Source organism: Rattus norvegicus, chromosome 1 (assembly GCF_021556685.1).
Source record: "Rattus norvegicus strain SHRSP/BbbUtx chromosome 1, alternate assembly SHRSP_T2T, whole genome shotgun sequence".
NCBI lineage: Eukaryota > Metazoa > Chordata > Mammalia > Rodentia > Muridae > Rattus > Rattus norvegicus.
This window is the reverse complement of record NC_141534.1, coordinates 227635412-227652995: the sequence shown is the minus strand read 5'-3', so window position 1 is coordinate 227652995 and position 17584 is coordinate 227635412. Positions and strand designations below refer to the sequence as shown.

Genomic DNA, 17584 nt, shown 5'->3' with positions numbered 1-17584 from the left:
AAGGTAATCAATTCACTCAAGACAGATGTGACCTTTTGGGTCCAGTCTGAGTTACTCTCAGGGTATCCACCATTGGGGGGGGAGGTGTAGGCCACACCCTTCAAGTTCCTCTGCAATTTAACCCTTGTCACTGCTCCAGTCCCGTTTCATAGACCTGTCCTATTTTGACTTCATATGAAATACAGTCACATTATTTTGCCTCTATAGTAGAGTTGGTATGTGAGGAAATTTAAATTTTGTGTACTTTTAAAGAAAAAAATGTGGACTACTGGTCACTGATGAAAAGCTGGATGGAGTTGCTGCACTGGACGCATCTTCCCCACAGATTTTTCAGGCTGAAGTCTCAAACAGTCTACTCTGCAATCTCTACTGCGCCCAGTTGTCCCACTGACCAAGAAGACAGTTCTCAATCATCTTATTTATACCATTTGTCTAGTGAGAGGCTTATTTGTCCTTATTATTGCCTACAGTAAAACCAAGAAAAATAAAAAAGGACAATATATTGGATTGGCAGGAATACAGAAACTGGGCCTCTGCTTATTCCCCCTTTATATACTTTGCCCACACTCCAAATATCTATCTTGTCCATAAAGACTATGACCAACACCAGAAGAGCAGGGAATGGTTTCAACCCTGCGGGTCCCTGATGTGGTCTGAACACGAGACAGCATCTATCACAGAGACTGAACATACAGCAGGTAAGGGAGAGAGTGCCTTGTTCAGGAGGAAGGCCCTCAAGACTAGCTCTAAGGAAATGCACAACTGTCCCATCCTCCTTGATACATTTATTAACTATTTATTTTGACAAGATCTCCTGTATCCTAAACTGGCCTCAAATTCACTATGTAGCTGAGGATAACCTTAAACTTTTGATCTTCCTACCCCTACCTCCCAAACACTGGGATCATAGGCATGTACCACCATGCCTGGTTTTATGCAGTACTGGGGTTCAAACCTAAGGCCTTACTTATGCTAAGCAACTAAGCCACAACTGAGCCACATGCCGAGCCCCCCCACCCCGTTTTCTTACTAACTAGAGGATACTTAAATAGTCACATCACTTCTTTAAGCCTCTTTTTATTTGTTTAAAAATAATAGAATGATCAAATGGACATTTGGACCCACGTTCCTGTAAAACGCTGTACATCTCAACACACGTCACAAAATTAGAAGAAAGTTTAGATCCTAAGCAGATGTCAGATAATGTAAGCATCTTGCTACTACTTATACCAAGCCGTGTGAGAAGGACTTGAACAGTTTTTCCATTTGTTCTACTTGAAGAACTCCATCTAATCTATCATCTTAAATATTAAATGCATCCCTCCTTTGTACAAGTTACTAGTAGATGCAAGGGCGCATACAATAAACTGGAGCATGTTACAGCTAACCCAATTCAGACTTAACCTGGTTGCAAAATGTCTAGTAGATTAGTAAAGGAAATCTCTGGATGTTTCTGTCAAAGCATTTCTAGGGAGGATTGACTTAAAGGCAACTAGGACCCTTAATCTACCCTCCCATAAACTGGGGTCCAGAGGGAGTGGCAGAGAGAAAGCCATCATACTGGAATTTTTCTATACAGTGTGCCTTCCAGGAAGGGAGCTTCTCTTTCTATCCCACCACACCCTCCCTACCCTGATGCACTGACACCTTTGAAAGTGAGAGCCAAGCAAGTCCTCTGTCCCCTTAAGTGCCCACTACTTCTGTCACTGCAATAAAAAAACCGACATGCTGTCAAGGCATTTACAGAATAATGTTTGTCCCCACATACTGAACAAGGAGAAACAACCAGATAAAAACCAAATGAGCAGTCAAAATGCTGCCACAGATCATTTCTACATATAAGGAGCAGGGGTTTCCTGGAGAGGGTAATTGTTTACCAAGCCCTTATTTAACCTGTTTTCTACACAATAGAAGCTCAGACTAACACAGGAGGCCAACCTGTTCCTTCCGGTTACTATGCTGAAGCTGAATGCTTCACTTCAAGAAACTCCACAACGGCACATCAGCAAGCTCACCGCATCCAACATTAAACTGACTTTCCATTTTTGTCCTTCCAACAAAGCAGTAACACGGTCTTTTTCCATACACTCAGTGTCCCTGAAGCCTGAAGGTCAATGTCTTGGATAGCCATGTGGTGGCTCACATGCTGAGTGAACACTAGACTCAAGTTATTCTAAGCAACACTGATCAGCTGTTCTTCAGAGGCCGGGCCATATGGGAAATCTGATTCTCAGCAGAAAGTGTAGATACTTAACCAGAGCACACTGAGCATTGTAACTCCCCAAAGCCGGGAATAAGAGGCTCCTAGGTAGACAAGTAGTATTAATCTTGGTGTTGTTTTTTATAAAATATGTATGTGTGTTTATAATCCTCTGTAACTGGTCCTGATCTTTTTCGAACTGATTAGATTTTTCTATTCTCTCCGGGAATAAATCCCCATGTTCTGTCATGCTGGGAAATTACTGGTTCTTTTCTCATAGAGCCTAGTGTTGACAGAAATAAAAAACCCTTAGGGATGATGTGGGGGAGTTGCGGAGGTGTGCTTGATTTAGGGTGTCAATAAGGCTGTTCTTAGAACAATTAGTAGCTTTGCAAAAATCCCAGACATTAGTCAGCACAAGCATGTGATTTTAATAATGATTCCCAATCATTGCGAGATTACACGTTTGTCAAGTGTATCTGCCCCAAAGTACATGCTTTTTCTTCTGGCAGCTCTGTAATCCCCAAGTCTGAATGGTTCTACCTTTACCAAAAGGAGCCCTTGGGAAAGTTAAACACATTTTGAATCATAGCTACCCACAGAGTATGGTTTGTGGCTTTACAGTGACATCTCAAATAGAAGTTGTTCACTCAAATATATAAAATAGTGTAAAATGATTTCCTGCAAGGAAACTTTTCAGCAATAAGGATATAGATGTTGCACTTTTTATTAAATCCATTCTGATGCTCTTGGTCCCCTAGGAACAAAAGCACTCAGTTGTTTCTCTTTTTAATAAAACATCTTACTTTATATGGGTTCCATGACTGTTTTTGCATTTCCTCTTTCTCATGCTCTCTAACTGATCAGACAAGCATGGCCAGGAGTACTTCCTGTACAAGGGGGAGTGTCTAGAGAATTGCCCTATGGGCCATTATCCTGCCAAGGGACATGCCTGCCTGCCCTGCCCAGACAACTGTGAGCTTTGCTACAACCCACATGTCTGCAGTAGATGCATGAGTGGCTACGTCATCGTGCCCACCAACCACACCTGTCAGAAGCTGGAGTGCCGACAAGGTGAGGCTTCTCTGGGGCCCTGCTGGGCACCAAGTGGGATGAGAGAGTATATCTCTGGGCCTCAAGGAGGCTTTGACTACCTTACTTCAATTATCATGGTATTATCCTTACACTAAGAACGACTCTGAATAACTCAGTAGGCAAGTGGAGCTCTTCCCCTACTCTACACTTCCCTTGAACTTCTCCAAAGAACAGAGAAAAACTGAGGTCCAAATCTCAAAGTCTTTGTCAACAGTTTTCTCATTCTTCATTGCTAGGTATGAGACCCTGGCAAAATTAATCTAATTTCTCCCTGCCTTGGGGGCTTTATTCATAAAGGGGATGGCATAATGTCAAGAAAATTGCCATGAGAAGTAAGGGCAATCAGTTGACCTAAACATGCTTAAAAGGTTTGAATGTTCTGTGAATTGTATGTGGTTGTCACTGTTCAATTCCTTTGTTATATTGAAAGATGATAATTTAGGCATCATTGACTATGTTTGCTCTCTTATGTGTAAGCACTCCTCTACGTAAGGATCGTGGCTGGCCCATGGCTTAAAAACAGTTGCAAGTTATTTTAAATTAAACACTCCTTCTATCTCTCCTTCCCATTTATAGAGACAGTAATGTATATTTATACACACACATACACATACACATACACACACACATACATATATATATATACATATATATTTAAATGTGTTTAGTAGGTCAGATAATGAGTTTGTTCACTTACATATCTAATTCCATTTTCCCAGACACAGAACTGATTTATTTAATAAGTCTAATCTACTGGCTTTTCTTTAAAATTAGTTAGATGGCCGATCATGGTTCATGGTAGCTCATGGCTGCAATCTCAGTATTTAGGAAAAGAAAGCACTGAGCTCAATGCCCCTGTATGCTACACAGTGAGTTCCAGGTCAGCCAGAGCTACATAGCAATATCCTGTCTCACAGAGCAAAATAAAGCAAGCAAGCAAACAAGAAAACAAGCAACAAAAGACTAGTTAGAGAATAGAGTCCAAACCTCTTATATCTCTACTCGGCTATAGTCTGTTAAATCAATATAGGATTTTAAGGTTTATGACATCCTTCAAGATGGTTTTGAGTTTAATGACTGTTCTGTGAGTCACTTAAACATAAATTCCACAGCAGCATGACTTCATAGCAATGAACATGCCTTCACCCTGGGTCTGAGTTGTGTTTTCCATTCTTCTTACTGGACAGGTGAATTCCAGGATTCTGAGTATGGAGAATGCATGCCTTGTGAGGAAGGATGTGTGGGATGCACTGTGGGTATGTTATGTTCCTTCGTTATCTCCAAAATTTAAATAGCTGTTTCCCTTGTTGTACATCCTAATGTTGCCATTGTTTCAGCAAGGAGTCTTGTCATTGATGTAATTACCAATGTCTCCCTCACTACCCCAAGTACAGACAACATCACAGTGAAAAAATGCTAGCGAGGCAATAGTGTCAAACTTAAGAAAAGATGGTGGCGTCTTCCCCTGCGGTTGTTAGTGTAGTCAATGGGGGTACTTTTCAGCAATAATGTCTGAAGGTGCTGGACACTCTTGAACTTCTTCATTAGGTGTCAAATAAAAGCAAACAAAGAAATGCCTGTGGGCTCTAACTCACTTGATGTGTGGAACACAAAAGCAAGCAAGTAGAAAGATAGAGATATCTCCTTTTGTTAAAAGTGAATCCTAAGACAGTATTTTGCCATATGGTGATGGTGAAGTCAAGATTCCCGTTACACAAAGAAAAGCATACATCCTCTCTAGTTCCCAATTCCTTCCTTTCACACCACTGGTAAAGGAATAGGTGGTGTTGGTTTATAGCCCATGACAACACGGAGATGGATGGATGAGAACTGTAAAATGGGGAGACCATAAAATTCCGAGACTGCACTTCTATGTAAGCCTAGGCAACATAAAGAAGAAAGAATACAGCATCTGTGGAGGAAAATCCCAGCTGGCACAAAGGGTCAAGGAGTAATTTCTCTTGGGGATGGGGGTTCTGTGGAGGCCTTTGATCCCTCTAAGACATAGCTGTTTAGTGGGGCCACTACAGTTATTCTGCAGAACACTTGCAAAGTGCCAGATTATGCTACAAAAAAGAAGAGCTTTCATTGGCCTTACCTACCAGACCTTATTAATTAACTAACTAACTAATTAATTAATGACCCTCTCATACAATACATCCTGATCACAGTTTCCTTTCTCTCCATTCCTCCCATCCTCCCCTCACACTACCTCTCTCCCCCAGATCCACTCCTTCATTTCCCTTCAGAAAAGAGCAGGTTTCCCAGGGATATCAACCCAACATGACATAAGAAGAGTCAATCAGACCGGGCACAAACCCTCATGTCAAGGCTGGGCAAGGCAACACAGTAAGAGAAAGGGGTCTGAAAAGCAGGCAAAAGAGTCAGAAGCACCCACCTCTCATTGTTAGAAGTCCCAAAAGGGCCCCTATGAGCCCTACTGAGCTGATTCTCTAGACCACAGTGTCCTAAACCCCTCTAGCTCTTACAGTTCTTACTCAACTTTTTCTGTGATTTCCTTAATTCTTAAATACTCTGCATGAGCTGTAGTTTACCTGAGACTTAAGAAACTTGAATACCATTCTTTCATTATCATCTACTATGAATTGAGGAGACAAAATACAATGAAATAATAGAGTAAAACTTTAGACAGAGGTGACAGGTGAGATTTAAGGGTAAAATTATAAATATCTGGGAAACAAAAGTTAATTTAAACACAAGTAATAAAACACCTAAAACTAAAATGTTGACAACATATTTTTATACTTTTGTTATGGATATTTTAATTATGTATTTTGTTATATTCTGTTTTTGGAGCTATATAAAATTAAAGTCTTTCTTAGGATGTTATCAATAATCTTTCTGGCAGCAATGATAAATGTTGTGATAGTCTTGATAAAACTTTTTGTCCATTTCAAGATCTATTTCCCACTCAGGCACCCTACCCCAAGTAGATTTTTTTTGCATCTTCACCATTGTGTGCCTGCATCTCTATGAATCACAGGAGTGTGAATGCTTGTGTGTGCTGTGGGGTGGGGCAGACCTTAAACACTTTTAGCTATGTTCAGTGATGACAATAGAAATCCACTATGTTAAACATAGACAATTTAAAAATAGGTTATTCTTCCACATCTTCAAAAACACCCTGAAAATAATGTGCCTTTGAGAATTCTCTCAGATTCAGATATCATCTTAAAAGAGATATGGTATTGCATGATATTATTCTTTGGAGAGTGAATAAACACCTATTTAGACCATATAAGGAATTGACAACAGGCCAAATACACATACCACCCAGGTAGCTTAGTGAACCAATGAGTTTATTGGGGTTACTTATGGAGGTATAGGCCAGGGATTACTTACAAGAGCAGAAATGATTCAAAGACAGCAGCATCATCAGTCCACCCCAGAACAACCTGCAGGCAGCTCAACAGGTTGAAGAGTCTCCTCTCCAAGCCTCTCAGCTCTTCTGAGTCTCTTCTAGGCAGCTAGGTTTGTCTGAGAGTATTTGTCATCAGTCTTTATTGCATATACATATATATATATATATGTATACAAACACACACACATAGAGAGAGAGGGGAAGCTAGTGAATCTAGTCAGTTTCAATGACATATATGTGTGTATGTATATATACATATATATACATGTGTGTGCATGTATATGTATATATATCAATATATACATATACATATATACCCATATGCTTGACATGGGCCTAGACGTGAATCTAAAGAGTTTCAGGGACTTTCTGAACCTATTTTGAGATATTTATTTTCTGAGCTTAATGACTTCCCCACAGGACGAAATGTTTCACCTCCCACAGTATAAATATCCTGTATCTTGCCTCTAAGACACTACACAACAGATAAAAACAATCTCAAGGCAACAATGCCCCTGGGAGATTTGGTGCCCACCTTTTCCTGCAGAAACAGCTAAAAAGGAGACCAAGGTATAGAAAAAATATCTTATGTATGGATAGATACATCACCTGTCAATTAAGAAACCTATACCTTAGTCAGGAAATAGAAGATGGGACATATGGGAGGAGAAAGAATTCTGGGATAGAGCCCAGTGCTGGGAGATCAACCTGGGAAGATGTGAGGAGACAGATGATGGTACTGGAGCACAGGTAAGCAGCCATATTGCTGAATGCAGGTTAAAATAAATGGGTTATCCTAAATTATGATCTTAGTCAGAGAAGAGCCTAGCTAGATGGCCAAGATATTTGTAAATATATTTGGAATATGTGTCTTATTTCTAGGAACATGGGACTGGTAGGTAGAACCAGATTTAAGTTCAACAGCAAGGTGTAACAAGTGGGCAATGAATTCCGCAGCAGAACAGGCCAATCGGGTACTCAAAGTCCAGAGAGTCTACTGAACTGATAGATCAGTCTAATTCACTTTATAAAATGCTATTTGGATGTCTGACTCATTCCTTCACTTAGGCGACTTTAGCTATCTGCTGCATGCTAGGCGCTCACCACGGCACTGGAAATTCAAAGGTGACATGGCAGGAACCCTGTAATAAGGTCGTGCCTGGAAGGGAGATTCAAAGTACAGCAGGATCACTGGCCAAGGTGACGAGAACATTCAAAATGCTCAGATTTCACATCCTAAATTCTAGCATTTCTCTTCATTTACAAAATTACTCTATGTTAGATCTTGTGTGTTCCTGAATTGACTTGGATGATCTTGACCATGACCTCATTTCTGAGCCCTTGTGATCTCTCCAGTCAAATGAACCCATCCCCCCTCCTCCTTTTCATGTGTAGGCTGCTATAACATTGGTCTAACATTTGGTATGTGCATATCTTTCTGACTGACACTATAGTGCTTGCTTAAAAATAAGCTCTCTGACTTACATCGTCTGCTCCCACAAGAAAAGAAGCAGCCCAGGATCATAAAGCATATGTGGTTGATATGCAAATGTTCCTCATTTATGATGGCTTGGCTATCTGACTCTTGACTCTACCTTCTACCGTGGTATGACAATGATCATAGAGCTTTAAATTGGGAACTTTTTCTGCATTGGTAATATGCATACAGAATTTCCTCATGTCTCTGGGCAGCATCAAACCTCATCTGCCAGTAGATTACACGCTCCAGTCAACAACCAGTACCATTCAGTGTGCTGTGGGGCCAGCAATTCTTCAATATATTATATGAGATAATCAATGTTCTCTTAAAAAATATTCTTGTGTTAGAGGTGCTTGCTCAAGTGTAGCCTAATGGTTCTGAGAATATATGAGACAGCATGTAAGTCCTAGATTCTAGGCTATGCCATGATGTTTGGTAGGCCAAGAGTATTAAATGAATTTTCCTCTTAAGATTATGTTCCATTTGGAATGGGTTTATTAAGGCATAACTTCATTTTAAGTAAAACATCAACAACAAAAACAAAACAAATTTTTTAAATATGCATAAATATTTACTGGGTTGAATTTGAGAGTTTCTCAATTTCAAACAGAATATTGGCTTATGAGACATAGAGGTTCAGAGTCAATGTTTTCTCAAAATTTTGTATACAATCCAAGAAGAGGGAAGAAATCATACAATAAAAATAATTTGTATAGAATATTAGAACTGAAAAAAATTATAAAAAACATGGTTGGTTGCATTTTATAGTTTTAAGAATGTAAGAATGGGAACTTTAAAAGATATGAATAACTTAGCAGGATCTGCCCAAAATTATTCTTGTGAAACAAAACGTCATTCTTTGGAGAGCACTTCACTTTATTCCATTTTAGCAATGCAGATTCTTTTTTCGAAGGGGTCTAGACGATCTCTGGAGGAATTAAGGACAAGTGAACGCAGACATCTGAGACATTTTTATCTGTGCTATGTCATAAACAGTTGTTGTGGATGCAGGGGATGTTTTGAGACTTTTGTATTCCTTTTCCGATATTTAGATCACTATAGATTAATGTCTGTGTTTTATGACTAATAAAAGAAAACCCAGTTGCAGGTTGACAAGACTCTCAGCCAGCTCCAGGGAGGAGCTAGGCCTTGTCAGCTCAAGAAATATTTTCATAAAGGAGAAAAATCTAACCCATAACCAAAAGTATTTGCTTTGTCTGGAGGAAAACACTGAATTTGATAGTCTAGGATGGAGCCCAGTGTTTTTATTGTTATGGAGTGAGGGTTCTATTTTTTTTTATGTTGCTGTAAACAAATAACATTCCTATCTTATCCTAAGAATAGTTGAGTCACATGTTTTGTCTTTATAACAAGTATCTTCAGATGGCATTTTCATAAAGGCAAACCTGCTTGTTTGAGATTCTAATTTGATGTTTTGATATATCCTTCACATTTTAATTTAATGAATGTAGTAATAGGTGTAACCTAAGATTTGAGGTCTATACCTATTTATCCATTGACTTAATAATGGATTTAAATCCAGTTGTATAAAATCTTTACTCTCTTATCTCATTAATAAAAATACAGTGTTTGTATTTTGGTTCCAAAGGGCATAATAGAAATCCTTTTTTTTTTTGTTGTTCTTTGAAAGGAATGTAGTCTGCAGAAACACATAAACTTTTAAACATTTTAACCAACTACTAAAAAAAAATAAATTCCCATAATTTAAATTTCAAACAAGTAGACAAACTTGTGCATAAGAAATATTTAGACGGGGAGCCTCCTGCCTTGAAGTAAAAGAGTTTTCCAGAGAGCCAGACTGGTAAGGAGACTGTGAGCTTGTCTTGGTTGTCCACACAGAAGAGGGTGAGCTGCCTCAGCATGGGGCTCCATTTGATGACAAGTGGCAAGATGGTTTGCCATGGATTTTCCACCCCAAAACACACAAATCTTGCAGGAAATTAAAAATTAAAAAAACATAGAAAGTCTAGGAGAAGCCATTGACAATCCAAATCTTAAATTCAATGAAAGCACTTGAAGTTATTCATTAGCTGAAGTAGACTAACTGAAGGTTGGAGGGTGATGGACAGACAGACAGACAGAAGGAAAGACAGGTTACTAGATGTGGCTCGGGAGTAGAAAGCTTGCCTAGTTTATGTGAAGCTCCATATTCCACCCTCAGTACTTAAATGAACAATATATAAACTGGCAGAATGATGGGCTTGCTTAGGCTTTTCCTATTTGAAATAGGGTACCATGGCCCATGCCAGCCTCAACTCACTATGTAGCTGAGGATGATCTCTAACTTCTGATTCTCCTCTATCCACCTCCCCAGTGCTAGAGCGAGCGCCACTATGCTCAGTGGTGATGAGATCAAACTCAGGGATTCCTGCACACAGGGCAAATGCTCTGCCAGCAGAGATACATTCTTAGTTCAAGGGTGCATGTCCTGAGGAGGTATTTTAAGGTGAGTTGGACGGCTGACTTCACAGTGCTCAAGGGTAGATGACAAGTGGAGGGGCTGTAGTACCAACAGCAGTGCAAGCACTCTAATAAAGAGTCCTGGGAGAAGCAAAAGCAGGTCTAGCTAAAGTGAAGACACCATGCAGAAAGGTATAACCTTTTACATCACATGAGACAAATGACTCTCAAGAATACGAAATGAGGTTTGGGCACTTACTTACTCGTCAGCACATCTATTAGAGTTTACCTCTTCAGGATTCTGGCTTATAAAGACCAGCTAAAACACCTACCCTTTCGGTACTGTGCAACTACTAGATTCTTGGACTTCCCCTTCACAGCTAGCCATTGTTGGTTTAGTTGTACTGCAGCCTGTGTAAGCACAATTGTGGAGCAGTCTGGGACAAGATTCATTAGGTTTCTGCTTGCACCCTGAGCTGATCCTGTGTCCCAACTCTCAGTATCCAGATCCTACTGGGAGAGAGCTGGTTTCCCAGGAATGCTAACACACAGACTTACGTGAGGGCCAAGCCACTGTCAGAGACAGCAAGACCAGCTAACACCAGAGATAACAAGATAGCAAGAGGCAAATGCAAGGACATAAGCAACAGAAACCAAGGCCACTTGGCATCATCAGAACCCAGTCCTCCCACTACAATAAGTCTAGATACCACAACACACTAGGAAAGCAAGGTGTGGATTGAAAATAACATCACATGATGATGATAGAGGACTTTAAGAAGGACATAAATAACTCCATTTAAAAAATACAGGAGAACACAGGTAAACAGGTAGAAGCCCTTAAAAGGAAACAAAAACCCCTTAAAGAATTACAAGAAAAAGCAACCAAACAGGTGAAGGAATGAACAAAACCATCTAGGATCTAAAAATTGAAATAGAAACAATGAAGAAATCACAAAGGGAAACAGACAGCCCCGGAGATAGAAAGCCTAGGAAAGAGATCAAGAGTCATAGATGAAAACATCACCAACAGAATACAAGAGATAAAAGAGAGAATCTCAGGAGCAGAAGATACCATAGAAAACATTGACAAAACAGTCAAAGAAAATGCAAAACACAAAAATATCCTAACCCAAAATACCCAGAAAACCCAGGACACAATGAGAAGATGAGACCTGAGGATAATAGGTATAGAAGAGAGTGAAGATTCCAAACTTAAAGGGCCAGTAAGTATCTTCAACAAAATTATAGAAGAAAACTTCCTTAACATAAAGAAAGAGATGCCCATAAGCATACAAGAAGCCTACAGAACTCAAAATAAATTGGACCAGAAAAGAAATCCATTCCCTGACATAATAGTCAAAACACACAAATATACAAAACAAAGAAAGAATATTAAAAGCAGTAAGGGAAAAAGGCCACGTAACAAATAAAGGCAGATCTATCAAAATTACACCAGACTTCACACCAGAGACTATGAAAGCCAGATGATCCTGGGCAGATGTCATATAGACCCTAAGAGAACACAAATGCCAGGCTACTATATCCAGCAAAACTCTCAATTACCATAGATGGAGAAACCAAGATAGTCCATGACAAAAATCAAATTTACACAATATCTTTCCACAAATCCAGCCCTACAAATGACAATAGATAGAAAACTCAAACACAAGGCGGGAAACTACACCCTATAAAAAGCAAAGAAGTAACCTAATTTCAACTAACACAAAAGAAGATGGTCACACAAACATAATTCCACCTCTAATAACAAAAATAACAGGAAGCAACAATCACTTTTCCTTAATATCTCTTAATACCAATAGACTCAATTCCCCAATAAAAAGACATAGACTAACTGACTAGATATGTAAACAGGACCTAGCATTTAGCTGCATAGAGGAAATGTACCTCAGTTACAAAGACAAACACTGCCTCAAAGTAAAAGACTGGGAAAATTTTTTCCAAGCAAATGGTCCCAAGAAACAAGCTGGGGGAGCCACTCTATATCGAATAAAATCTACTTTCAACCAAAAGTTTTCAAGAAAGATGAGGAAGGACACTTCACACTAATCAAAGGAAAAATCCACCAAGATGAACTCTCAATTCTGAATATCTATGCTCTAAATGCAGGGGCACCCACATTCATAAAATAAACTTTACTAAAGCTCAAAACACACATTGCACCTCACACAGTAATAGTGAGAGACTTCAACACACCACTCTCATCAATGGACAGATCATGGAAACGGAAACTAACCAGAGACACAGTGAAACTAACAGAAGTTATAAACCAAATTTATTTAACACATATCTATAGAAAGTCCACCCTAAAACAAAAGAATATACCTTCTTATCAGTACCTCATGCTACCATCTTTAAAAATTGACCATATAATCGGTCACAAAAGAGGCCTCAACAGATACAAGAAGATTGAAATAATCCCATGCATCCTATCAGACCACCATCAATTATGGCTGGTCTTCAATAGCAAAAAATTACAGAAATCCCACAGACTAGCACATCATCTCCCTAGGCAAGGCTGTAGGAAAGGGAAAAAATAGATAGATAGATAGATAGATAGATAGATAGATAGATAGATAGATAGATAGATAGATAGATAGATAGATAGATTCATACATATATTCATACATATATTCATATATATTCATATATATATTCCTTTCTGTCACAACTAAATGGTATAACCTTTGCAGAACATGTGAGAGGGTGGATTATAATTACTTATAATCATTGACTCTCATCTTATGACTGTTTCTAGAAATTTAAGCAAAGAACACACAAATTCAAAGCAGTGTGCCCTAGTCTGCTTCATTCATGGGGTTGAGTTCTGAGACTCAATGGATGCCCAACACTACAGTAATCCAGGACCTTATCATTCGATACCTTTTCATCTAAACTAAACGACTACCACACACACCGTGGCTCTAACTTAGAATCTCAGTATGACAGTAAAACCAGTAGAAATTTGTTTTTTCTCCCATCATGATTTCAGAGACAAGGGATCTCGTCAAGGATCTTAGCAACTTCATCCTGCCTCCTGCCTCCTGCCTCCTGCCTCCTTCCAATTTCCTTCAAATGATAAATTTTCCCCTTCTCTCCAAAATATTTTTGGTTTCTCTTTGGTATAACTGTCTTGAGTTTGGGAGCTGTTACTAAGTAACATAAAGGTGGTATGAACATGGTACTGTCACTCTGTATCAGCTAATGTGTTAGCTAGGGTGGCCACTATCTGACTAACAGTCAGGTTGTAAATATAGAGTAAATATACTGGACCAAGGAAAAATTTGAAGCTTGGACAAAGCAGAACAAGATGGAAAGCAAATTCTTGGGTCAGGGAGACAAGTGGGTGTACAAACATCCATGGGGGGATTAACATAGCCAACCACTGGAAGCAGATTAAATATCAGGCTCATGGAAGACTAGTGGATGTATGAACAGTCATAGTAGTATTGCTTGTAGTCAACCATTGGAAGCATACTAAGTGTCAGGCTCCTGGAAGGCTAGTTGAATATTCTAGAGTGCACAGAGAACACTCTATAGTCATTGGGACCAAAAATAGGTCTGTATAAAGTAATAGTGATTTCCTGGTATACTGGTTCACAAGCATTCTGTTTGTGTTATGCCATCTTCTGGGTCACCAAAATGTTGAAATTAAAGTATGCATATCTATACTTGTTCTTCCTTATGAAATAAATAAAATAGAACAACAAGAATAACAACAAACAAACACAACAGGAAGAAGACAAGCTGGTTGACTGTAGGCCTGAAGCTGGTTGACTGTAGGCCTGAAGCTGGTTGACTGTAGGCCTGAAGCTGGTTGACTGTAGGCCTGAAGCTGGTTGACTGTAGGCCTGAAACTGATTGACTGTAGACCTGAAGCTGGTTGCTTGTAGACCTATAGCTGGCTGAATGTAGACCTGAAGCTGGTTCACTGTAGGTATAAAGCTAGTTGACTGTGGAAAGAAGTGTAGGGGATAGAGAGATAATCCCAGTGGTTAAGAGTTCAGAGGACTAGAGTCTAGTCTCAGTGCCCAAATTGGGTGATTTACAATCACCTATAACTCCAATTCCAGAGGCTCCATCAACCTCTCTTGGCCTTGATGTACACCTGCACCCACATGTGTGTACAAAGACACATAAATAGAAATAAAATTAAATTTAAAATAGAAGAGAGTGGAAGAGATAATAGTGAAACCTCTCAAGATAATGTTTCACATAGTTCTAATTCTAGTTTTATGTTTCATGTTTTTATAAAAAATATAATATAGTAATTAGTCTGTGTGAATGAACTCCCACAATTTGGGTAAAGAAATAAAATTCAAATAGCTGTATAGTTTTTCCTTTAGTGTTATTATTAGTGTGCAAAGTATGTTTCATGTCTTGTTGAGTTTCATCTTCCCCCTCTTCTTTCTCCTCCCAACTTGGTACCCATCTACACCTCACAACCTCTGCTCACACATGTTCTCTCCCGCCTGCCTCAGGGAGTATTTCTTGCTTCCTCTCATAGTCTCCTATGTAGTTTCATAGCCTTTACCCACACACATACCCATATATATATATATATATATATATATATATATATATATATATATATATATATATATATATATATTAATATATATTACATATATATTAATACAAACAACAGAACTTTGGACCAAAAATGAATAAGAACATGGAGTTTTTGTCTTTTGAGTTTGGATTATTTCATTCAATTTAATACTTTTCCAGATCTATTTTCTACAAATTTTATAACTCAATTTTTCTCTATGGCTAAATAAAATTCCATTGTGGATACATACCACATTTTATTATTTGTTTATCTATTGGTGTACATACACTGGCTTGGTTCACTTGTCCTTGTGAATTATGTATCTTTCCATGTTGATTCCCCTAATTGCCATCAGAAGTGAGTAAGATCTCTTTTCCCTACAGGCTAACTGGCATTCTGTGTCTTTCCTTTCATGATCTTAGCCATTCTGACTGGCATGAGATGGAATCTAAAAGTGATTTTAATTTGCATTTTCCTGATAGGTAGGAATGGTAAACACATCAAAGAAATGTTATTGTTTATATTTCTTCTTTTGAGAACCATCTGTTTCTTCTGTTATCCATTTATTGATTGGCAGCTTAGGGCTATCGAGTGCTTAATTTTTGCAGGTTTGTTAATTTGTATTTTATTTCATGCATATGGCTATTTTGTCTGCATGTATGACTACACACTCCATGTCTGCACAGATTCCATGGAAGCCAGAAGAGAGTGTTGAATGCTCTGGACCTGGAGTCACAGGTGGTAGAATCAAATCCGGGTTCTCTGCAAGAACATCTACAGCTCTTAACTGCAGTGCTCTTAACTGCTGAGCCATCTCTTTAGCAGCATAATTTTTACAGTTCTTTGTATAGTCTAGATGTAGTTCTGTCTAAGGTAGAACTAGCAATAATATCCCCATTTGGTAGTCACATAACCTGGTCTGTTGACAGTTTCCTTTTTAACACCAAAACTTTTTAATTTTGTGGTCTCGTTTGTGAACTCTTGGGATGTTTCCTGTGTTTTAGGAATCCTGTTCAGAAAGGTCTTTCTTATATCTAAAACTTTCCATAATTTCTGTGTGGAATCTTTTCATCTAGCCAGGGCTTGATATTCATTATATCACCTGGTCAATTAATTGGGGGGGGCAGCTATCATATCTGAGGAAGGAACAAGAAGAAAAGGGAACACTTTCTTTTTCTTTTTCAGAAAACTTTCATCTGCCAGATGTTTAAAAAAAGGCATCTTGGACTCCAGACGAATAATCAAGTAATCAATGAATGCTAAAATTAGTGCTTACAAAATTGTTGGGCAACAGGATAATTACTGAGTCTCAAAGTACCACCAGAATTGGTAGCTAATTACAACCAGTCTACAGAAGTCACCACAATTAACCTCGCTGTTACTATCTCCATACACTTGATGCTATATGTCCCCTGGTGAAATAAATTCCATAACAAGGATACTTTACCTCATACCTGTGACAGGAGTAACTAGGAAGCAAATAGGCTACCTTGGGATATTTATCATCTTCTTAAGACATTTTCATTATCATGTTATATCATTACAGGGATGATGTCACTGACATCTAAGGAGAAAGGTCATAATTCTGCTTCTACTAGGAAGGAGAACATCCCCTAGTTATTGTGTAATCCAAATTCAGATATTCTGAGAACAAGCAAACCATATTGAGCTGTAAGACAGACACAAAAGAAACCCAAATGTACAACCACTGACCTATGCTCTCAAGAAAAATGGAATCTCATGAAAAAATATGAAATAAGTGAAGGAATACAATAATAAACTAGTGATAAAAGAACCAAGAAATGTATAAATGCATGTGAAGAGATTGAGGAAAAGGGATCCTGACAAATCAAAGTTGTTCTCCACCAGTCTTTTTCTAGGTTTGAAAAACTTTTAAAGGACTTTAAAGTAAGTTTTAAAAGATATTTCACACTCACAACTGAGATTGTCTGACCAAACTCCCAACATCAGTAACTATTCCCAGGCTATAGGTCTTGGTTTTTAATATCATTCTCCAATAAAAGCAATCAAGACCTTTTGTTAAGTTAGTTGAATCATGACAGGAAATAAACAAGATGAGCTCGTAGCATTTTACAGTGATAGAGAATAAGAAATTATTCAAAAAACAACAAAAGAAAAATTAAAAACACAATTCTGTGGTGGTTTGAAGAAGAATGACCCCCATAGGCTCATATATTTGAATGTTTAATCCCCAGTTGATGAAACCATTTGAGGTATGCTACTATTAAGTCAACTTGATACAAGCTAGAGTCATCTGAGAGGAGGGAACCTCTATTGAGAACATGTCTCCATAATATCAGTCTGTAATCAAGCTTATAGGACATTTTCTTAATTAAGGATATATGGGAGAGGGCCCAGGCCATTGTGGGTGGTGCCATCTCTGAGCTAGTGATCCTACCTCTGTAGAAATTA

At 38.5% G+C, this 17584-nt stretch overlaps 1 protein-coding gene across 3 annotated transcripts in view; it reads left to right on the top strand.

Moving 5' to 3' along the window:
* Pcsk5 (proprotein convertase subtilisin/kexin type 5) overlaps positions 1–17584 on the top strand; it is a 431011-nt gene that overhangs the window by 321815 nt on the left and 91612 nt on the right. For all 3 annotated transcript variants that reach the window (XM_087575048.1, XM_087575031.1, XM_087575011.1), the window contains 2 exons: positions 3068–3274; positions 4483–4551. In XM_087575048.1, the coding sequence (XP_087431174.1) occupies positions 3068–3274; positions 4483–4551 (276 nt within the window). The remainder of the gene's footprint in view (positions 1–3067; positions 3275–4482; positions 4552–17584) is intronic.